The 25,702-nt window shown below is 33.9% G+C and overlaps 2 protein-coding genes across 2 annotated transcripts; both read right to left on the minus strand.

Moving 5' to 3' along the window:
• On the minus strand, positions 1–3,102 carry LOC123664357 (autophagy-related protein 13 homolog). Its single transcript, XM_045598901.1, has one exon. It carries the CDS (start codon positions 3,034–3,036, stop codon positions 1,792–1,794), a length of 1,245 nt encoding a protein of 414 aa, XP_045454857.1. The 5' UTR covers positions 3,037–3,102; the 3' UTR covers positions 1–1,791.
• On the minus strand, positions 3,046–25,554 carry LOC123664358 (MIP18 family protein galla-1). Its single transcript, XM_045598902.1, has 3 exons — positions 25,340–25,554; positions 24,993–25,256; positions 3,046–3,225 (listed from the first exon to the last, which is right to left on the minus strand). The coding sequence occupies exons 1-3, from the start codon at positions 25,482–25,484 to the stop codon at positions 3,128–3,130; spliced, it is 507 nt and encodes a 168-aa protein (XP_045454858.1). The 5' UTR covers positions 25,485–25,554; the 3' UTR covers positions 3,046–3,127.
• Positions 25,555–25,702: the final 148 nt, after the last annotated feature.

Raw genomic sequence — 25,702 nt, forward strand, 5'->3', positions numbered from 1 at the left:
TTTAACTTGATAAAAGTTTATTATATTTTAAAGAGTAGATACAGTAAAGCACTACACGTATCGCAATGAAAACCTGCAACAATTCCTTTACAAAGCAACATTATAATTATAAAATACATTAATAAATTAATGTTCTAGTATAATACACGTTTGAAACGATAATAAAATAAATCATGTCTAAAATAGTAGGGAATTGAATTGTAATTCCGAAACTTGATATGGTATTTTGACCAGATACATTTTGAGACTTTTAAATAATATTATTGAACTGTAATACATCATGGGAATTATTCTATTTTAACGGAATTCTACAATCATATTTGAATTTTTAATTACATAGTTAAGATCGGAATATCATCCTGACATCATATGACATTCACACTTGCTTTGTTACTAAACCTAAACTGTCAAAAACTGAACAGAGAACTACAATTTTTAAACGATTAAAAGGAAATACAAGCATCAGGACGAAAGATCAGTGGTAGACAATTACGATTGTAATGGTTAGTTGTTTGTTTTATTATCCCCGCTAAACTGAACTTGACATTTTTACACCAGATACGTCAAAAACAGTTATGATGTCAGTACCTATCTATAGTCTGGCATTTCCTCATAACTGCAAAGATATATCTAAAGTTGAGCAGTTCAACCTATAACTTACATTTGGAACATATTGTCAAAGTTTAAGTAAACCTCAAACACATTTCTTTTATACAACTAGGTTGGCAAACAAGCGTACGGCTCACCCGATTATAATTTACGCCTGCAATACCAGAATCATCGCGTGCGTTGCCAACCCTACCCCCAATCCCCCCTGAAGCTCTGGCCACCTTACTGACCACAATCCACAGTAACGTAAACATAATAAAACTTAAATGTCTATCTGTCCAGGGGCACTTGGAAATTGACAAATCCTTGGAATGAAAATTGCCATTTTCAGATAACATGTATAATTTGACAGATTGCATTAATTTTATTATTTATCTCGTCTCTAATTCAATAAAACAACTTTTCAATATGAATATCAAGGCAAACAACATTTATAATTTTTTTGTCTAATATACATTTATATTTATTCCTATCTCAATTTGTATAGACTCTTTATACCACTGTTTCTAGTTTGAGAATCTGTTTTATTCATAATATTATGACTGTCATTCAGTTTGAGACCAAAGCTAGCAATAGAAATATTTTGTTATATCAATTCATATTGTAAATAAATCAGTACCTCATCTAGTAAATACCAGTCAATTAAAATTTTAGTTTAACATTTGGCTATACCCGAATTTTCGCTTAACCAGTCAACGTATTAATGTCAAAGGCTCTGGTCCCATTTTACTACCCACTTTAGGAATTTTTTATGTTATTTATGTATAAATATACCAATTATCAATAATATTATCATAAAATCGTAACAATAACAAATCAGATATGCAAATAGGTAATTAAATGAGCAAAATATAATATATTGAGATCTAATTAATTATCAATTTATTTTATTGAATTATGCAACATTATGGACAATAAACTAAGATAAAGGAAGTTAGATATCTGAATAATACAACAGCATGACAATAATATGTAATTCATCAATCATTTGTTTCGCAAATCCTAAATTTCATTTCAGTCAGGTACTAAAATTCCTAAATGAGTTCATGAAAGATATGGAATTATGAGTGATTACGTTGTGAATTAAATACAACTATCGGAACAAATAAATACATATATTTAAGATAATCAGAAACATTCAGTCTTCCAATCCTGCACCATTCCAATGATCCCCACTAAATTCTAATTTCCGCTCCACTCCGCTGACCTACACATATCGGCAAGCAACTCATCGAACTCCTGTAACGAGCTTTCGTGTTCGGCTAGATCTTTTGAAAGTTCTTCGCTCGTTATAACAGACTCCTGAAAATCTATTGTCATGTCTTTTTCTTGGTTAGCATTCGGATATTTTAAATGAGGCGCATTAAATAACTCCTTATAAAATTCAGCTAAATCGCGAATAGGATGGTCATCGGCGAATGGAAAGTGCAATAATTTTAGTGGCGGTTCATTTTCATTTCGAAGTCCAGAAAATTTCTTCGGTGGTAATTCCAAGGTAGTTGGGCTCTTTGGAATGTCACTCCTATCTAAATCTTGGGTACTCTTGCAATCTGTCACTGTATCTTCGGGTGTTTTTGGTCTCGGTCGACCTCTGTAGACGGGTATCGGTATATCCTCAAAAAAATCTTTTACAACACTCTTGATAGCATTCTCATCCACAAACGCTGCTAATCGTAGAGGTTTTTTTAAATCAATTTCCGTGTCCTTTGGTTCTTTTTCCCTTTTCTTTTTAGATTCAAGAATCACATGTTTGGGACTCAGTTCAAAGTGGTCGCTTTTGACCAGAAGCGCAGAATTGTCAGTTACAGATGGATTAGGAGATATCGAAAAGTTTGTTCTAAAGGACACGGAAAAACAAAGTCCTCCCAAGGGGGTTTTCAACAAACCGGCCTCTAGTTTCCTAACCGAATCGCCGAGTGACTTAAGTCGGGGTTCCCCGTTGTATACTCTGTATAATATAGTAAAAGATTCAGTTTGCTGTTTCCTTGATAAATGATATGCAGGAGTTATTCTTGTTATGGTTATCAAGGACTTGAGGAGTATTCCCATTCGGAAGTATACCGTATTCATAGCTTTAAGTGAAGTATCAAACTGTGTATCATCCAGTCCCAACGTCCACAATTCGAGAACCATATCGTCTCCATCTTCAGTTTTCACAGAAATTTCTACGTGAAGTTGCGATCTTATTGTTTCTAGAATTAGATGCGACGGTAACGCTTCTTTAGTAGCCTGTATGACTTCCGGCGCATCTGGTATCTGTAGGTTAAACCAGTCCGAGTCTGATGTACTTGTTTTTGTATTAGGTTCTATTTTAACTCCTTTTCTCGATTCAACGATGACTTGAACTCCTTTGTACGCAAGGAATTTTGCGAACTTTATGAATTCGTGCTTGTCACTTATGTTTGAAAAGCCTGCGTCGGGCGCCATACTTTTCTTTTATTATTTATAAGAATAGAATATAAACCACACTAAAGACACAATCTAAAGTCTATTTATAATGTTTAATAAAATATTTTATCTATCCCTCGTCAGCAATGCAAGTTTCCACGAGGTCTCTTAAGTTTGGATTTTCCATCGCTGCTGCAATCCTCTCTTTATCGTTGATCTGTTTGTTAACTGTAACAAAGAAATTATAACTTTATTTATTTACTCGTCATTTTACACAAAAAGAAACATACAATTTACATATATATATATATATATATATATATATATATATAAAATCTTTTTTTATTCGATTCTTATTGCTAAATATGTTGCTATGCTCAAAACTCGAAAATGCATATATCAATTCGACTAATAATTTTTTTACTGTTCTAATCATCATTACAGCCTATACAGTCCACTGCTGGACATAGGCCTCCACAAGTTTACGCCAAAAATAATGTGAACTTATGTGTTTTGTCCATTGTCACCACGCTGGGCAGGCGGGTTGGTGACCGCAGTACTGGCTTTGTCGCACTGAAGAAGCTGCTGCCCGTCTTCGGCCTGTGTATTTCAAAGTCAGCAGTTGGATGGTTATCCCGCCATCGGTCGGCTTCTTAAGTTCCAAGGTGGTTGTGGAACCTTGTTATCCCTTAGTCGCCTCTTACGACACCCACGGGAAGAGAGGGGGTGGCTAAATTCTTTAGTGCCGTAGCCACACAGCACTAAAGAACAGCACTGTTCTAATACTTTGAAGAAATTTCTTGATCAATGGTAACATTAGTAAAATAGCGCAGAAAATTAAACAATCTTGAAAATGTAACAAACATTTCAACAAAGTTTTTGACAATTCACAAGACAGGACAACGTTCGTACTTTTGGGTTGGGTAAACAGGTACAGCAATATTTTCCGTACAATCAACGTAAAGGTTATAATGTGAAAAAACAAAGAAGCAATAAATACATAATTTACACCTAATGATTTATTTTTCAGTGCGCTTCACAGTGCTGTAATTTGAATCAATGATCCTAGAATATATCTATAAAATATATCTATAAAATATATAATATATATCTATAAAAGATGACTTCGAATAAATGTTCTGGTTGTACGGAAAATTTAAAAGCAGATGATGGAATCCAATGTTCACGTTGTGTTGACAAATACCATTTTAGTTGTCTTAATATATCAGCTGACAAATTGAGAACGTTTTCGGATTCATATAAAGCTACCTGGATATGTCCGTCGTGTCGCTGCAAGGAACCTAAGAAAGACAACACTCACACATCAGTCCGTCCTACAGTGTCTCCTATTAACAATACTCAATTGTATGAAAATGTAACAGTGCGTGCTAAGTCAAAGTCCTCTGTCTCTAACTGCAGTTGTATATCCGCGGATAGTATTCGTGAAATCATACGAGATGAGTTACGTTCAGCTCTTAATAATCAGTTAATTGAAATAAAAAACCAAATTTCTGCATTCGACCAGTCGCTGAGTTTTTTGAGTACGGAATATGATTTAATTAAGAAGGAGCTCGAAGCACATAATAAATATATTATTGATTTGCAAAAAGAAAACGAAATTCTCCGAACCTCTACTCGTGAGCTAACACACCGATTCAGGCAAATAGATCAGCAGTCTCGCGCGTGTAATATAGAGATCCATTGCGTTCCTGAGCATCGCAGCGAAAAAATTCTTAACTTGGTTCAACAACTAGGTAAAACGATTAACTGCCCGCTTAGGGAGGAAGATATATATTACTGTTCTCGCATAGCTAAAATGAATAGCAGTAACCCTAGGCCGCGCTCAATTCTTGTTCGTTTTAGTAATCCCCGTTTGAGAGACACTTTCTTAGGAGCAGCAATTACTTTTAACAAAAAGAACCCTAAGGATAAGTTAAATACTAGTCACTTAGGTATCGCTGATGAGAAAAGAGCCTCAATTTACATTGTGGAAAATCTTACTCCGGAAAACAAAGCCCTACATGCCGCTGCACGTCTTAGGGCTAAGGAACTTTCTTATAGATACGTTTGGGTGCGTAATGGCAGAATATTCATGCGCAAATCAGAAGGTACTAAATTTATACTAATCCAAGACATTATAACCTTAAAGAGCTTGAATTGAAATAATAACTATAATTGTATAACGATTTAGTTTTAAGCTTCTGAATTCGATTCTCTTAAAGTATATTATCAAAATGTTAGGGGCTTAAGAACTAAAACAAATGAGTTCTTTGGTAATTTGGTGTGTAATGACTTCGATGTTGTAATCTTGACGGAAACTTGGTTGAACAACAGCATTTTCGATTCGGAATTATTCGATAACCGTTATGTGGTGTACAGAAGGGATCGAGAAACTTCCGGGTTCCATTCTAATAAAAACGGTGGAGGCGTCCTTGTAGCTATATCTACCAATTTTAATAGTAAACGTCTCTCGGCATGCGAATCGAAGTGTGAAGATATTTGGATCTCGGTGGAAATATTAAATGGAAGCGGCGTTAAAAGTAATTTATTGATATGCGCGGTTTATCTTCCTCCTCCTGTCCAAAGACATGTTCTCGACGAATTCATCGACAATTCGAATCGTGTGCTGGTTGACTATCACTTAAACAGTGTATTGATTGCTGGAGATTTCAACCTAGGTAATATGACGTGGCCTCTAGATGTCAATGGCGGTTCTAACAACACTAGTGTAATGTATACTAAATTGATAGATTTTATGTCATTAAATTCACTTTCTCAATATAATAATGTTCTTAATAATAATAATAAATGTTTGGATTTAGTTATGTGTAATACTACTGTCATTGATTTAAAAGTTAATACTGCGCCACTATCGATAATTGATTCTCATCATCCTCCTTTACAGTTGTTTTTGCCCTTTAGTTCATCAAAGAATTTAACCCATAATACAGATGCTCGCTTTTGTTTTTTCAAAGCCGACTATGAAGGTATAATCACTGAACTTGATCACGTTCGTTGGAATGAAGCTTTGAGTGATTGTCCCTCGGTGGACGACATGACCTCCACTTTTTATGATATATTGCATGGCATTATTTTAAAATATGTACCTAAACGTAAACCTTCTAACAATAAATATCCAATTTGGTATTCTCGTGCCTTGAGGATCTCTCTGAGGGAAAAATATAAACTTCGGTTGAAACTGCGTAGATATAACAGTAATCCATTAGACCAACTGACATTCAACTTACTGAGGAAAAGATGTTTAAAGCTCCAATCGTCTTGTTATAAAGATTATAAAGAACGGCTTGAATCTCTATTACGATCAAACCCAAAGTTTTTCTGGTCTTTCTACAAAAGTAAAAAACAGAATAGCAGCATGTATCCAGCCCAAATGACCCTTAATGATAAAACAGCTAATAATGGTCCCGACATCTGTAACCTTTTTGCTGATCAATTTTCTTCAGTATTTTGTAATGTTTGCAATGGCACTGAAAGTTCTTTTTCTTCTGAAGCGAGCTTTTCTAATAATTTTTTAAGCAGTGTACACGTAACCCCTGATACAGTGCACAATGTGATAAAAAGAATGGACCCTTACAAGGGTGCAGGTGCAGATGGTATACCCGCTATATTTGTTAAAAATTGCGCCTCTGCTCTTTCTTATCCGCTTTCTATTATTTATAATACATCTCTATCCACCGGAACTTTTCCGACAGTTTGGAAGAAGGCTAGAATTGTCCCACTATTAAAGAATGGAAGTACAGAGTTGGTTGGTAATTATAGACCCATCGCTATTCTTGCAGTTTTTGCAAAGATCTTCGAAAAGATTCTGTGTCCCTTGTTGCAATTTTATTTATTTTATTTTATTTTCAAATTTTGAAAACTTACAGCTAAAATACAAATATAAAAAAAAAACAATGATCAAGTTACGGCCAATTACAAGTTTTCGCAAATAGTATGTTGGACATATGGAATAAAATCAATTTAATATAAGATCGAAAACAATAACTACGCAAACAACTCCATATAACGGCCAAGAACACACCACTTCTGAAATAAATATATTACCGTTGATTTGCGAAAAAATCGATACACAACGCTCTTTTTAGTCTTGTCACAGTTGTGCTAAATATATCAATATCGACCCTCCGGCACACCGCATTGAACAACCGACAAGCTCTGATCATGAATGAATTCTGCCTATAGATACTACGGGTGGCAGGAGTGTAAAGAAGATCATGTTTTCGTAATTGAGCTGATGGTACGCGCAGTCCAATTCTGCTCACCAGCTCGGCTACATCCGTCGACCCATTCGCAATTTTAAATAAAAAGGCAATATCCGCTATTATTCTTCGCTGTCGCAAAGGAAGTAAGTGAAACTTTCGGCATCGGCTGAAATAGTCCGGCGAATATGTCTTGGAACGATATTGTATGAACCTTAAGAACTTTTTTTGAATATTTTCTAAACGTGAGATATATATATCATAATTAGGGTTCCACACCTGAGAAGCGTATTCGAGGTGACTACGGACTAAGGCGCAATATAAAATTTTGATCGTTTTAATGTTTTTAAAATCTTTTGATGACCTAATGATGAATCCTAGTGCCTTATTTGCCTTACTAACTATGTTTGAAATGTGTGCATCAAATAAGAGCTTTGAGTCGAATGTTACCCCAAGATCTCTGATAGCGTTAACTCTAGTTATTGCGATACCAGATAATGTGTATTGGCAAATTATTGGTTTAGGTTTGCGTGTAAAAGTACAAACATAGCATTTTGAGATGTTCAAGTCCAGTTTGTTCTTTGTACAGTAAATTCGGAACCGATCCAGATCGCCTTGCAGGTCAATAGTATCCTCATATGAACATATTTTACGAAGTATTTTCATATCGTCTGCATACAAAAGTATTTTTGACGTACGAAAACAGGATATGACATCGTTTATAAATATATTAAATAACAGAGGTCCTAGCAAGGACCCCTGTGGAATTCCTGAGGGGATACACAAAGACCTCGTCGAGGAGTAACCGTTAAGTACGACAACTTGACTTCTGTTCTCAACATATGATGAAAACCATCTATACAGATTACCGCATATACCCATATGTAACAGTTTCTGTCTGAGAATAAGATGATCTATTCTATCGAAACACTTGCTGTAATCTGTGTATACAACGTCTACCTGGAATCGTTGTGACATGTGTTCCGATATAAAATCGCTACAAACTATAAGATTTGATGTGGTGGAGCGACCACCAAGAAAACCGTGTTGATGCTCACCAAAGTTAAGTCTAATAGCCGAATAGAGTTGCCTGTAAATAATTTTTTCGAGTATTTTAGCGAATACACACAGCTTGGAGATAGGTCTATAGTTCTCCACCTCATCTTTCGGACCTTTTTTGTGTATTGGAGTTATATATGCCGACTTCCAAATCGCAGGTACTTCTCCCTCAATGAGAGACCGTTCAAAAAGGATCGTAATAGGAACAGTTAGAGATTTAGAACATTTAAATATGAAGATTGGTGGAATATTATCGGGTCCTGCAGATTTATTCAGGTCAACCTGTTTTAATAACTTAAACACTTCGGCTTCTTGTATTTCTATCGAGCTTATACCTGAGTTATTCCCATAATAATAATTATGAGTCAGCTGGGACTCTTGTAAACCAGCGGTCACGTTAGTATCTTGAGGATCAGAGTGTTGAAAGTTAGAATAGAAATATTCCGAGAACATATTGCATATGTCTGCCCCATTTTCCGATGACTGTCCCTTATATTTTAGTACAGAGGGATAAGAATGTGACTGATTTTTATATTTAACATATCGCCAAAAAGCTCGTGGGTTCTTAGAAATATCCGACTCAATTTTTGACATATATTCGTCAAACATACTTTTCTCTAATTCCCTGGCACGCTGTCGCAGTGTAATGAAGGAAAGTCGATCAGATAAGTTACCATATTTTTTAAACTTTTTGTGTGATTTAGCTTTTTCTTTAAGAGTCTTTATTAACGGTTTATTATACCAAGGGGGATATCTACAAACCGCCACAGCAGACCTGGTTGGGACGTAGGTGTTCTTCAGTTTATTAATAATATCGTAGAAAAACACCACGGCGTCGCCAAACGATCTACAACGCAACTCAGTGTCCCAGTCATAAGTATTAATTTCTTTTTCAATAGCAGTGTAGTCAGCCTTATGATAGATATACTTCATACTGGGACAAATGGGAAGCTTTTGTAGTTGAAAAAAATTTACCGATAAGGATATAGCTCTATGGTGTACATCTTCGGGAACCAAAGGATCGCTGCAGTGATCCACTTCAACTTCACTGTTAGACAGCACCCAGTCTAATATACTACCGCTGCCACTACTGAGATGATTATATTGTGACAAATTGCAAACCCTGAATGTATCTAACACGTTAATCTGACTTGTACCTTGTATGTTAGTAGGTAATAAAGTATTTTGATCCCCCGGTAGCCACATTATATTCGGCTGATTAAAATCTCCTAAAATTAAAAATTTGTCCACGGGGTGTCTGAGGACAATGTCCATTACATTATCAGAAAAATTAACAAATTGTTCCCTCAGAGAATTGCCTAAATTTTGAGAGCAAATATATACGACACCTATGTGCATCCTGCAGGATATCCTGGGTTTTTTCTGATGTAATGTTAAGGTCACCCATATATCCTCGGCAGACGAATACCAATCGCACCTGTGTGTTGCAACCAGTTCCCGACGCACAGCGATTAAAACACCCCCTCCCATTGTTTGATTAGTACTTACGTAATTCCGATCACGTCTCCATACTGTATATCTATCGTCGAACAACTCACTGTCGCCAATACCGTCAATAAGCCAGGTCTCCGTCAAACAAACAACATCAAAGTTACTAATGCACACATTCCTAAAGGAAACAGCTGTTTTAGTCCGTAATCCCCGCACATTCTGATAATAAACGCTAAGAGGTGCCATCATAACACATTACAAATAGCGTTTGAATGATATAAATAATATACGTTATAAGGTAAATCAATAGCGAAAGAAATAGTAAGTTATAAAAAGTTAAGCAAGGTAGCCGAAACGAGCAATTTTGAACACTAATTTGTACTGAATTGAGTTCATAATATAGAATTAGTATATTAACAAATTTAATAATAAAAATAAGTTGATTTAAGTCAACAGCCATTATTGCATTCAAGCTAATATAATTTTTATGGTCGTGCTGATAGCCTTTATAGTTGTATGTATAAGCTGATGTCAATCGGTTGAATCCGAGCAAAGAACAAACAAAGGGCCGGCGAGCAGTAAACATGCATAAAAAACAAGTACCTGTGGTTCTCAACATTTGTAATTCAATTTGATTATAGTTGTTGCCGTAGGGTCGATACGGATTTATTATTAAAAAAACTTCTTCAAGTCTTGTTCTATTTTTATGTGATGCTTGGGTGAGGTATGGTTTTTCCGAAGAAATATTTTACATCCGGTCACCCACACGTATTCGAAGCCTCTTTCCTTCGCAAATGATTTGGTTTTGTTGAGCAATGTTTTATTTTCGATGGTCAGGTGGTCGTTTATGTATATCTTGCTGCCGTTCTTGCCAAGTCCCAGTATGCTCGCGTTTATACCGCCTTTGTATTTTTTCGCCGCAGCTACGAAATTATTTTTGATATAATTGTTATGTATTGAGCATATTATATTTTTGTGCTGACTGTCGCCTCTCATGGGCACTCTGGCGATATAATTAATCTGTTCTTTGGGTATGCGATAATTGATGGTATTCCCTAGCTTGTTCATTAATTCGAACAAGTCTTCACCGTTGGAGGCTGGCACCCCCTTAATTTCGATGTTGTTCATGCGACATCTTTGATCACTCTCACGTTGCAGCATTTCTAGATGATCGCATCGCTTCTTTAAATCGGCAATGTCATCTTTTGTAGATTTAATTGAAGCAATTTCCAACTCCACGCTTGATACTCTATTTGTCAAGGTCTCCACAGAATGATGCACGAACTCCACCGAAGACTTCAACTCTGAGAACTCGGCTGATATGGTCTTTAATTCCATAAGCTCATTCTGTATAGCCCTTACGTTATCCAATAAAGCTGGGAGTACCTCCACTTTAGTAGACAATCTCTTCAGCTCTGATAAGATGCTATCCATGTCTGCCCTGGCAGTATTGGTGCGCGGACTAGCAGTTGCTTGGTTCCTGCAGGGGTTGCATTTCCAAGTGCTTCTTCTTTCTTCGCCCAACTTTCTCCAACCCGCTTCAGATATACCCGAACATGGGAAATCGAAACGACCTTCACACAATGAGCACATAACACCATCTCTTGCTTCAACATCACAGCGCTTACAGGTAAACATATTGTAATATTATATTTGGTAAACTTTGAGGAACGTTGGTTGTGTACTTTGCGAGTAGCAAGTCCTTATGCGTGCGGAAGGTTTGACGTCTACCGCCTGACTGCAATGGCATTTAAAACAGTCCATCTGTCCTTTTCAACATGGTTTTTGCACTAGTAGATCTACATCTACAAATTTAATATCTTTTATAGACAATGTCTCAAATGCAGTTGATTCTTGCCATTTTGTTGATGTAATTTATACGGACTTTAGTAAGGCGTTTGATAGAGTTTCCCACTCCATACTTCTCAAAAAGTTGTCATGTTATGGAATTCTGGGATCTTTGCTCAACTGGTTCAAATCTTATCTATGCAATAGGGAATGTGTTGTAGTAATTAATGGATATGAATCTCAACCATTCAAGGCATTTTCAGGGGTACCCCAAGGATCCCATCTGGGTCCTATATTGTTTAATGTCTTTATAAATGACATTTCCACTTGCTTCCAACATTCCAAATTTTATTTGTTCGCTGATGACCTGAAATTTTTCCGCACAATTTCCAACCCAAACGATATATCACTACTTCAGGGAGATCTAAATCGCTTGAGCTCTTGGTGCAATTGTAATAATATGAGTCTCAATATAAGCAAGTGCCATTTGGTCAGTTTCAATAGACTCAAGTCTGTTCCTCAGAGGTCTTATAAAATAAAAAATATTACCCTTCAGGAATGTAGTGAGATTCGTGATCTAGGCATTATCTTAGACAAAAAATTGCGCTTCCACTCACTCATTGACTCCATCTGTAGAAAGGGATTCAAGAACCTGGGCTTCATTCTGCGTAATTGTAACGACTTTAAAAACCCTAACACTATAATTACCTTGTTTAACGCTCTGGTGCGTAGTGGGCTTGAATATACGAGTGTAGTCTGGAACCCACACTATAACATTTATGTCAAGAGACTGGAAAGCGTTCAGAAGCGATTTATGTGGCATCTCGTTTTTAAATACGGCCTAGCTAAAAAAATTCCGTCTTACACACAAAGATTAGCGCATTTTAAAATGAATACTCTTGCCGATCGAAGATGCTTGTTGGACAACATGTTTCTGTTCAAATTAATTAATGGCATTCTGGATTGTCCAGAATTGTTATCAAAGATACTAATCACAGCACCATCCAAGTCTTTGCGAATGAGTAAACGTATGATTTTCTCAGTACATTCTTCTAAGACAAACCTGGGCCATAATTCCCCGCTAAATAGGATAATGAGGTCCTATGGTATTATAAGTAGGAGTAATGAAATTGACATATTTAATTCCAATGTATTTAAATTTAAGAGAGAAATCATGCGTATTTTGAGCAGTCATAAATGTTAATTATTGATAATTTTTATTAACCTAGATTTCGTCAATTTTTGCTTATATATTTTTTTTTCTTTTTAAGTTTTTTGTTTCATTTTTTGTTTTATATCTTGCTTGATTATTGATTGGTTTTAGTTTTTGTTTAATTTTTCTTATTTTTTGTTATTTTGGGTAAACTTTATGTAATTTTTCTTAGAATTTAATTTTGTAATTTTGTGTTTTAATTGTTTTATTTTTATTTTTTATCTGGAACTCAACGTTATTCATTTTTTTTTTTGTTGTTTGTTACCAAATATTGTCAATGTTGTTATCACCTTCAATTAAGATACCACTTGCTTTTTTTTTTATTGCACTATTTATGTAACTGCAATGTTTTTAGTGTGTATTTTGTTGGTGATCTAATAAATAAATAAATAAATAAATAAATAAATAGAAACGTATCAACCTAATTATCACCATATCATCGTCAAAAGTCAAAGTTTTCATAATAACTGAAATAAAAATATATGTATACAGACTATAATTATGGTTAGAAGTCATCTTCTTGTAGTATCTATTTGCGCACATTACATAGAACCTGCCTAGCTGATACACAGGAAACTTAGAAACTTTAGTCCGAATATCATATTCCAAATACCAGACGTACAAACTTACGGGTAAAAACTTGTATTAAAAAATAAATAGTTAAAAATAGCATTGTAAGTACCTACACCACATTTAAATCAAATCATCCAATCAGTTTTTAGCCACATCAAAATAATTTAAATTGGCATAACTTTTTTATTTATAAACCGATTGACATGAAACAAACACTAAATGTTAAGTGAAGCTTACCACAATATATTAGAGAAAACCACATCTAAATCGGATAAGCCGCTTCTGAGATTAGCTCGCACAAACATATTACATTTACATTTTGATTATATGTAACTATTGATAATTGAAATGAAAACAACCTACAATGACAAACAAAACATAATTACCATAGCTCAAGACAGAAGGACGTGACTATTAAAAATTGTTTACGGAAGAAAACCGGTACGACAGTTCGTTTAAGAGTGTCCTTGCAAGTGATTGAATAAGTCGTAACTAGGGATGTAAAAAATATTTAAAAAATTTAATAACCGATTACATAAATTAATATGAAATTTCGATTTTTGTATTCGGTGCCATGTGAGGTGACCTAAAAATATAATTATGCTTCAGCCTGTAATATCCCACTGCTGGGCATAGGCTTCTTTCCCTATGTTGGAGAAGGATCAGAGCTTAATCCACCACGCTGCTCCAATGCGGATTGGCGGATATATTCTCTACGCTCTACGATCGCTATACTACATGATAACAACCGGGAACGACGGTTTGACATGTTCTTCGAGGCACGGTGGGGAGACCCACAAGCTCTGCACAAACACCCAGACTACGGCAAACATCTGTATGGCCAATAAAATGTAAGAGAGAATTTAATTTGTAAAATGACGATTCGAGAGTGCTCTTTGGGCCTATTTCAATTATTTTTTTTTTTGATTTTGTAATGTGCGGGGATCGAACCCACAACCACCAGCCACAAACCAGTACTGTTACCGTTGCGTCAACGTGGCGTCAAAAAATTACTTTTGTAAAGAAATTATATAAACAAATTTTTATTAATCGTTTTACTTTTAAAAGATAATAATCGATTTTTTCCCGCTACACGTCACATCCCTAGTCGTGACTGCACCACACAACCCACACTAAAAGTCAAGGAAAAAAAGTCTCTTTGTTAAAACGTGCTCAGTTTAAAATAATAATATTTTACATTGTACTGTTTAAATGGGGTCCTTTGACAGTTAGAGGACCCTTTTGTAGAATTAGTAGAGCTTTTAAAGTTCGTTATTACATCATAGTTACGTGATTGTTAATTTAGCTACCTTCATGACTAGATATATACATAGATATATGTATATTATGTATGTAAAAGAACTTAGCTATTACAACAGCTCAAATTCAGGTTATTGTGCGGATTTTTAAACAAAAATAATTGCAAACAAGCGTACGTCAGTGGGTACCGTAGTCGGCGGACGCAATACTATTCAAAATTAATATTTAGGAAAAAACATTTAAATTTTTCGCTGTTGGGAAAAGTAAGTAAGTAGTAAGTGTTTTGTCTCCAGAATTAAGGCAGCGTCTAACTATTTTTTAATAATAATACAATAAACTGGAACAAGCAAGCTTTTAAATTAAATTAACAAATAAAATATTGCCACTGATAACAGTCTAAAAGCGTATGATAATAACAGACTATTTATAAATTCTTATCAACCGATTGGAAAAACAAAACGATCATATCTATTACATTACTTTATCATAACAATACTTAAAGATATATATTGTATGTTTACCTATCGAGGCCTCCTAGGAATATTATGACAATTTTGATTCAACGTTGCAGACGCCACGGTCGTGATGGGTAGCCATAGTAGACACATAAAGGACGAGGGTAAATTGTTACGCCTACCCGCAAAATTACATTTAACTCATAGCTCCTCAATCACCCTTGACCATGGCCTCTGTAACTCACTTACTCATTTCAGCCTAATACAGTCCACTGCTGGACATAGGCCTCCACAAGTTCGCGCCGAAAATGGCGTGAACTCATGTGTTCTGCCCATAATCACCACGCTGGGCAGGCGGGTTGGTGACCGCAGGGCTGGCTTTGTCGCACCGAAGACGCCTCTGTAACATCGCCGATATATCGGGACTTTTAAAATGACAGACGTACGTCCCGTAGAATCAAAATTGTTCGTAAGCGGGAGGGACTAGCGACGGCGTTAACGCTGCGAACGCGTATTAGAGTTTTTTCTACGACACCCAGCCTTCCATTCAACTTTGTACTTTTTTTTCTCTATATTTCATATCAATATACAATACGTTTTAAAATTCAGTCCAACATTATTTAACCAGCATTCGGTAGTTTTCCGTAACCACCCCGACTATAGAGCATTTACCCAAACAATGACAATTCAATAATTGTAGGATTAGAAGGGTAATGGTACGTCAAGGTTACATGTATAATAGACCCCATCACACTTCATTATAACGATTATTGTGTCGACGGGATTTAGAGCGTATTCTGCCCTGCCAGATTAACGTACCTTGGCGCTGGCTTTCATCGTTATAAAAAGATTTAGTAGAGTATCCCTAGTTGGTTATTTTCAGACGTACATTTACTTTATATTATGGACATTATTTTTTTGTTCCTCTTTAATGAAAGTTTTGAAAGAAATAATAGCTAAATTTCGATTAACGTGGCAAATTACCAATATTGAATATGTCGATACATTTAGTGTGGTTACAACAAAACCTTTTGCCAATAATTAACAATTTCGATATAGAATAGGAAATAACGTCACGGTACATCGATCTTGCTAAATTGGGTGTCGTTAGCGTCCTAGAAACTATATTCGAGCTAATGTTACGCAAAGAATTATTCAGCACGCCATTTTTACTTCTTTAACTATAATAAAACAATAACTAGACTAATGAACTGATAATTATTGTCAAATTCGTTTGTATCATTTCAAAACGACCTTTAGAATGTTTACCTATTACACGTTTAAATACCTCTGACATAATTTTAAAACTCTGAGTCATCGTGCTTAGGATTTAGATTGGCGTGAGAACACACGATAATATTCAAGACTAGCTGTACTTACTATTTAAATATTACCGTAATTAGATTCAATTATTTTCCAAGGACGTGTCTTAAAAATTTTTTTAAGCTTTATTAATTTTTATTACATATAAGCAATTATATTAAAATTAAAAAGATTTTTTTTTTATTAAAGCAATGAATCAACGATCTTAGTTATAGTGAAAATATTCTACAAATCGATGGCTCCTAAGTATACTGAGTCAACTGACAACTTTTGACTATTTTTTTTTTTTTTTAAGATATTAATAACATTTACTTCATTTCCTATCTACCTATGTAACAAAAAATAAAGTTATTAGAAGTAGAGTTGACTCAGTATACTTAGGAGCCATCGAAATAATGTCTTACGAAATTTTAAACAATAAGTCGTTATTTTTTGATTGAACTTCACAAAATCTAACGCTTTGTTCTCAAACATATTGTTGCCCTTCAAAAGCGACCTCTGCGGACGCAGCCCAAATTACATACATGTAGGTATTTACCATTTTCGTATCATTAATTATAATCCCTATATCATTTTCCATATGGTATATTTTCAATACATAGTTTCTAAGATGAACGGATAAAACAAGAACGTCGTCAAGTATATCAAAATCGGAAGTTGCCATTATTTACATAACTATGTAATTTAAATTGAATACATTTACTAAGATGAAAAAACCAACATAATAAAAAAACCAAAAAAGTTCTCGACTAATCGGTGAAGGCTACACATTACGTGTGTCATTTCCTCATTCATTTTCCTGTTTCCTCTTTAGTATTCTAGTAAACAGGGATGTTTGGCGCGAATTAAGGGAAGCCTATGTCCAGCAGTAGACTGCAATAGAGTGAACTGACTGACTAACTGATGACATGAATTTAGAACAGCGTATTCGTATACTTTGTGTACTAATTCTTAGTCTGTAAATACTGTACTTTGACAGATCGAAAAAGTTCATTTACTAGAAGTAATTATCCTGTAAGGAAGAGGACTGGAGATCGATTGTCCATGTTGTTTTCTACTGTGAGTTTGTGAATCATCATCATCATCATCATCATCATCATTTCAGCCTATTGCAGTCTCTGTCTGCTGGACGTAGGCCTTCACAAGTTCGCGCCAAAAATGGCATGAACTCATGTGTGTAGCCCATAGTCACCACGCGTTTGTGAATATATCTACAAATTTCACGGGATCTTTCAATTTGACGAGATTCGAACTAAACGGGTGTGTTTAGATTACTTTTTCGATTTTCTTTTTTACCATATTATAAACCAGCGTACGAGCCACCTGATGTCTGGTGGCAAGCGGATACCGTAGTCTATGGACGCCTGTAACACAAGGGGCGTTTCAAGTGTGTTATCGACCCGATCCCTGACCTCTCCAAGGAGTTCTGTCTGCCTTACTCATTACAGGAACACAAATTATTGTTCCGTAAGATAAAGGTACTTTCTTTCTTAATAAAATTATTGTTAAAATATAAAATAACGTATGTTATTAAATGCGGATAGACACTTACTGTATATTACACGTCAATGAGGGTACTATTCTATGCGTTTGCGCAAGCGTTTCGTTTGATAAAACTATTCGATGACCCAAATTACAAATCACAATTGTTTCTGGTGTGTAAATTTGAAACAATTATAGTAAAACAAAGACGAGAAAAGGACTAAATTATAAACAAAGAAAAAATCTTTCAATTATGGAAATATTTGTTAATTTTTTTATCGAATATAATAAAAAAATAGACATTTTCGCGAGGTCAAAAAAAAATATATTAAACTATGTTAGTTTTTTTTTTGTTGTGTAACATTTTTTTTTTTTTTGGGGAAAAAGAAAATCGACAGTAAAATCATTATTTCTTTTCTTATAATACATACAAACTGGTGAAGTAACTGTCACGTGCCTGTGTACATTTATAAACATTGCTTAACCTTCATCAAAATGGAGTCAAAATACACATCATTCAAGTACCTATCTAATATTTCTTAAGATATTTTCCTGCGTCTTATATGGTCGTGGTTTTCCCCGCACTATACCAGTTATACCAGATAATATCACTGTATATTAAGAATACTAAACGTAAGTTGTTTGTGCAGGCTAATCTCAAGAAAAACAGGTTCTGATTAAAATAGACTTTTTGTCCAAGGAAGATTGTTTATTGCGGTCTAATACTAATATAAGAGATCCCTAAATGTTGCAAAAATAATTCTCCAATTAAGTAGGTATAATGAAACAACTCTTTCGGATTCCATCGCGGTTTATTATGTTTTTAAGATGCCCGGAGGTCACAGTCCTCCCGTTAACAGGTTACTGTAAAGTATCTGAAGCGTCGGGCAATATAAGAAACTTAAAACGCGATGGAATTCGAGAAAAAGTTGTTTCATTATAATGATTGAAATTCGCGTAAACATTAGAAAAAAAAAATCTCCGATACTAATTCCTTTTCAAAATTAAAAATTAATGTTAAATAGAATATAGTATACATATAAGAATAATTATGTTAAAACGGCTAATACAAAAAATAGAACGAAAAAAAAAACAGCCACAAGTAAATTGGGGTAACGTTGGGAGAGGTGGCACTGTATATAATATTGTTATTGAAGTAAAACTTTTTTACGCACGCTTGACTTGGGGACTACTGGTGAATGCGTGACGAGAGCGTTACGAAAAGTGTGATCGGGCGAGGCGAACGGAAGTTGAGAGGGAGATATAAGTTGGATGGAGCTAAAGAAGTTTTCCCTCAGTCGTGTGGTATAAAGCACACTAGTTTTTTCTTGCCAAAACTATTTTATTATTTAACTATTTTCGTTCATAAAGTAAATCCGTTACATTTCCTAAAACTGCTCATAAGTATTAAATGTCAAACAATCCGACAAGTTTTGAAGCAACACAAGTGAAACAGCGAAGTAAATCTAGTTTATTACGGTAACTAGTACGAAAAAGACATAACGATAAAAGTATTTATTATATCATATTCTTACCAAGTAATAAACATTACTGTATCATTAATATTTACATTAAACTTCACACCGTACGAAAACACAGACCAAACTAAAATGGGTTCGCGAATAAAATGAAAGTAATTTTCCTATCACAATGATAAAATAAGTTGGCAACAAAGTTCATTACCCGAAGAGACCGTGCTATTCGAAAATATTATCTAATGGAATTTTATAATACCGTTTTTAGATAAATATATTTTACAAAGTAATACAAACTACAATGGGTAATTGTCGCTTTCTAAGAATTACGTAATAAATAATAATTGTTTATACAACAAGCTGTTTCCCTCAACTTTGTCAATTTGAATCAGTTTAAATTTACAAAGTTGAGGGAGTTAACAATGTTATTCATAATTGTATTTGCACGCAAACGAAAAAAAAATGACTAATTTACATGGACTAGTAATACGTATGTAGTCGAAAAAAAGTCAATTAATTACGCATTATTAGATACTAACAATACCCATGTGAATAAGTCGCACTAAATAAGTAAAAAATTTACCGACCGTCTCGTCGAATTGACGTTGTTTTAAAATTAAAGCAGTCATAAATATAATTTTAATACTTAATTAATCTACGAAAACAAAAGCAATAGTAAATTTTTAGTTGTGGATGCCGCATGCCGGTAGAACAAGCAGTTGCATAAAATGATATATACTTTATGTGATGTAATTGTGAGGTTTTTTTTTTCTTAAAAGGGAGGCAAACATCTTAAACTTGGCGTATTAATATATATGAAAACTCAAAAAGTACTCGTCAGATATCGATTAAATTTAAATGACACATGACAAGCGCCACATTTTAATTAAAAAGAGTCATCGATGAGGTAGGTATCTCTTTCAAGGTTAGTTATCTCCGATAACACGTATTTACTTGACTCAATGTAATTGAAGTCGGCGTATTTCGTTTGCAAATAAACACATTTATTATTGACGTGTAAGGATTTTTTGCGATGGAATAGACACGTGAAACCTAACTAAGAGATACGATTCTATTTGTACACATTTGTGTTATTCAGTTGTCAGCTACGCATAAACACATACTCGTATTAATGGCGATGGCGGTAGCCCACCGAATCACACGACTAAGTTACAATTATGTATATTGTACTGTATTGTAACAGCCTTTAAACGCTCCATTGCTGATTAAAAGTGAATTCAAATAAAATAATTGTGTTTGCACGCAAACGAAGAAAAACCGACTTCAATTATATCGACAATTAATACAACGTAGGTAGACGAAAAAATAGTCGAGTAAATACGCTTTATTAAAGATTACTCCAAAAGTTGTAATCAGATCTCGATGAAATTTAAATGTGACTACATGATAAACATCGGCTTTCGATTAAATTAAAAATCATTAAAATCGGTACACCCAGTAAAAAGTAATGCGGATTTTCGAGAGTTTCCCTCGATTTTTCTGGGATCCCATCATCAGATCCTGGTTTTCTTATCATGGTACCAAACTAGGGATATCTTCTTTCCAACAAAAAAGAATTATCAAAATCGGTTCATAAACGACGGAGTTATCCCCGAACATACATAAAAAATATATATATACGGTTGAATTGAGTGACCTCCTCCTTTTTTTTGAAGTCGGTTAAAAATGAATTGTGTTGTTTTATGAAACCACGATGCAAGTGAAACTTTTCTTTCGTTTGTAGACATTTAAATATCGGGGGAAACTTGAACTTGATAAGTGAAAATATAAATACTACATGGTCAGCTGTTGCGAGATATGGGCGCCGCCATATTGGCCTTGGTTGATCTGCTATGCGCCTTTTATTTATCCCTACTCCGCGGCCAGCTGTAATGCGACATGCGATAGGATAGATGAACGAAAATTTTTGGGGCGATAGAAAAAAAGTTTGCAAACAGCCGACTGAAATAGCTACATATTTTAATTTGTATCATGACAAACAACGTGATGCGTAATTTATATATATTAAGATATTATAACATATTTTATGTCCCTATTTCTAAGTCTTTCCCTCCTATGATTATATTAATATTAGTGTAACTTAGTCTCTATCACATAATAAAATTATTCTGATAACCCTTGCATAGTATAAAATGTTTACTTTTATGTAAATGTCATTGAAGTGATTATGTTGGTAATTATCTATTTTCATAACAGTAATTATTAACTTATGAATATTACTATTTATATTAAATAAGTGTTGATAGTAGTAGGGTTTTTAAACGTTAAAGTATGGTAGGTAAGCAACAATGGATTCCTGTCTAAGAAAACAACACCCTGTCTAAAAAATTGGATGTTCAGTCTATGTGTTACAGAATTATGCACATCAAATAATGCACCGAGTATAAAGAAAATTATTAAAATAAATTAACAATTAAAGAAGGTTACCACATATGACTCATTTTTATGAGGCTTTTGAACCCTAATTAATGTACAATTAATTACACATTGTTATTTACACATTAATAATTCGAGAGGCTAAAACTTGCTATTAAAGACTTTTTAAATAGACTTCTTTAATTTTTTTGATTGATATGTTTAACTTTATTTGTTGTATATTAGCTGCCTTGAATAATAGTTAGTAGACATTTTCCGAAAAAAAAAACGAGTGTGCTTTAGATAACACGACCGAAGTAAAGCTTCCGCACAACATGCCTGCACTGTGTCTTAGATATACGAATCGTAACTAGCTATGAGAGAAACAAATGTGTGTCACACCTCTCTCTTGCTCCGTTCGCCTCGCCCGATCACACTTTTCGTAACGCTCTCGTCACGCATTCACCAGCATACTCCCCAAGTCAAGCATGCGTAAAGAAGTTTTACTTCGAAAATATTTCCACTTTTCTTTGCTATTTTCTTAAATTTTCGTACCCTAAGAACATAGTGTTAGAAAACTTATAAACGTAAAATTCTGCTAGATTTGATCCCGTTGTTCTAAGTTTATTGCTTAGCAACAAATTTAGTGATTCATTTTTTATAGATTACTATTTTGTACCCGCGGCTTTGCTCGCATTAATTTTTTTTTTTATATTTATAAAAAGAATCTTATGTTACTTCTAATACCTCCAAGAAAATGTGTACAGTTTTATGATGATCGCTTAAGTAGTTATCGCATGAAAGCTTAAGAAACAAACTTACATTTACATTTATATACATTATAAAATATTTGAGATGATTGAAATTCTGGTTGACGAATATTTGATTGAAAATTTCGAAATTTAGGCAATACCTTATCTAGGTACTGAAATAATTTAAAACTATTAACAGAATAGAATTCTTTAATAATAATATATACTAATACCAGGTGACCCTGCAAACATTATAATATAATAATAATAATATAATAATATCTTTATTTCACAAACTTAGAACTATATTACAATGATAATGTGACAACAATATCAGAAGTAATGAGATTAGCATCTGTAACCGAACTAGGCATAGCCTGTATTTCGGCTATCAGCACCATTCCCTTCCAGTAATTATTTATTATACAATAATAGGTACCCTGCAAACATTGTTGTGCCATATATGATATTAACCCCCTTAATTAATTATTAATTAAGAGGAGGAGGGGTTATAACTTAGGGGTATGAAGAATAGATGTTTAATACTAAAATAATAGGAATTTGGGCTAATGAACTTTGGTTATATTTCAAAGATAATTCTTTCAATTATCAGAAATAAAGGTATTGTTTATTTTCCTTGAGTACAACTAGCTACTATTAGCGTTACACATCGGAATTTTTGCTGAGTCATGCGTCAAGACTTAATGAAATATTGTTGCAATTGAATTGAAATTTTATTTTGAGAAGATAAAATATACTACTTCCTACTTTATAGTATTTGTTCAGGGCTAATGATAAATGTTACACATGTTTTTGAAGTTATCATTCTTTTGGCGCATCAGGGAAAAATTATGAGAGTACATTTTTATGAAGCGTGCGCATACCGTCACGAAAGAAACCGACACGCTGAAGTTAGCTAACGAAGAAGAAGCTAGCAACCTGAAGTTAGCTAGTCAATGAAGTATAATTTCTTACGTGCGTACATAAGAATACACACATGTTATGATTTTTAAGTTACACATGGTGTTATGATGGCTAGCCCATTGTCACAAGTTGTAGTGACCTTGTTCTGTCTGTATTTCTGGGTGTAATATTTGTATTTATATATCTATTTATGTATAATTTCTATGTATATTTATCAAAAAAATATATATTTAGCTATAACAGTCAGCTGTTACCTATAATATAAGTATTAAGTTGCTTACCATAGGAACAGATGAACGTGTGTATGTTACATTTATTTATTTATATAATAGATCAAAAATTATACAATGCAAACCACAGGAATTTTTTATTCTGTGCTTGTAGACTTATACGATAATTTTATGTCTGTCAAAGATAATCAAGAACTCCGTCGAAATATTGACAAATAACTGTACATTGCATGTTTTTGTTATGTATTTTCAATTTATTTTATTATTAATGTTCATATTTTTATTGTGTATGATAAATAATAATTGTATTTATACTTCATTTAATAAATCAAATTGTCTTTCGACCGTGAGATAAGCCTAAAACAGTCTAGTTTCAACATTTAAGTAACATAAAAATATTTTATAATAAATTCCGATAAAACCTTGAGTTAGTTATAGTTTAATCTAATCAGATGCAGTTTTATGAATCTCTTTATATTTGACCTTCATTGTTTTAAGTCACCGCTATTAAGTTGGTTATTTATAAAATTAATTATACATAAAATAAAAACATTCTTCAGTATTATCAAATCTTTCTGAGATCTCATATTATATTAAATACTAGTTGTGCCTGCGACTTCGTCCACATGGAAATTAACAAAAAACTTATTGTTCAGTTTGCAGACTTATAAAATAAATAAATTTCAAAAATAAAAGTAGCCTAAGTTACTCCTTACTACATCAGTTATCTGCCAGAATATTGCGTCAAAATCAAATCGTTTCAGAGATTAGCCAGAACAAACAGACACACAGACAGACAGACAAAAATTGCAAAAAAATGTTATTTTGGTATATGTACCGTGTATACATCCATAATTCCATATGCATTTAATAAAAAGCTGTTTTTTTCAATATTATAAACCGACACTCCAATTTTATTTATTTGTATGGACAATTAGGCTACCCTCTAGATTAACGGCCGTCATTTGATATTAGATGGAATAGGGTTATATTTTTTTTTTGTAGCAAAATTATGTCGATAAACAGTATAATTTTGAAGTTGGTTAGGTCTGAGCTTAGATCATTCGACGGCCCTTAATCTAAAGATTTACCCATAAGTATTTTCCGCATATAGCGATTAATTTTTTATAGTAACTTACTTTGTAATAAAAAAATATCTAAAACTAAGTAGCTATTGTTATTTCCTATTTTGATAACAATTATTTGGCAGTTTCATAATTCTAATAAGAATCACCACATATAAATTACATTAGATAAGTACAAGATTGTACACTTGTTTGTTTTACATGATGAACGATCAAAGGACAAATGAACACAACTTACTGATATGATATTTTACCGCCAAAATATTATCAACTAGTTCTCGATTAAGTTCTAAAAATGTATCTTTATAAGATATTTATGTGTACTCACTTTCATCCTCAGTGGTATGTGCTCCCTTCTTGATGTAAATGTCTAGTTTGACGGGATGATGTATGGATCTTAGAATTTTTATTCTTATGCACAGTCCAATAAGTGTAGCAAGTGAACAGTGTGGCACTGTGGGGTTATACTCCACTCGCAGTACTGGTACTTTGTCCGCTGTGGGTTCCTTAACAAAAATTCCCTCTTCATAAACAACCTTGAGGTCCTCTAACGTATTTGGCTTCTCCGGATCTCGTATTGTCCGCAAAAAGTCTAGAACACCACAACACTGATTAAAACCACGAAAGAAAACCCTTTAAATTAGTCCAAAACACTCGAAAATGTTCAAAACAAACCGTATATTGTCTCTCTCAGGTCATTATCGTCTTTATACCCGAGCTCCTGTAAGGTCGCACTTTTGTCCATATACGCAGATTTGGCTAACTCTTCAACCGGCTTTTCTGTATTCTTCAATGAAAGTTTTGAGAAGAACGATATCATATCGCAGTGAAACAATTTGCCGTTCCTTTACGTGCAACTTGTAAGTTGCCAAGTTCAACAAGATGGACGTTGGACATGTACCTATGGAATTTGTAACTTATAGTGATGTACTTATTATAAAAATATTATTGATATCGCAGTCGACAGATTAAAATTATTGGAAAAGTCAGAACATATTAACTTTACGATTCACAAATTATAAAAAAATTATGACAATA

The sequence above is a fragment of the Melitaea cinxia genome, chromosome 22 (assembly GCF_905220565.1).
Source record: "Melitaea cinxia chromosome 22, ilMelCinx1.1, whole genome shotgun sequence".
Lineage (NCBI taxonomy): Eukaryota > Metazoa > Arthropoda > Insecta > Lepidoptera > Nymphalidae > Melitaea > Melitaea cinxia.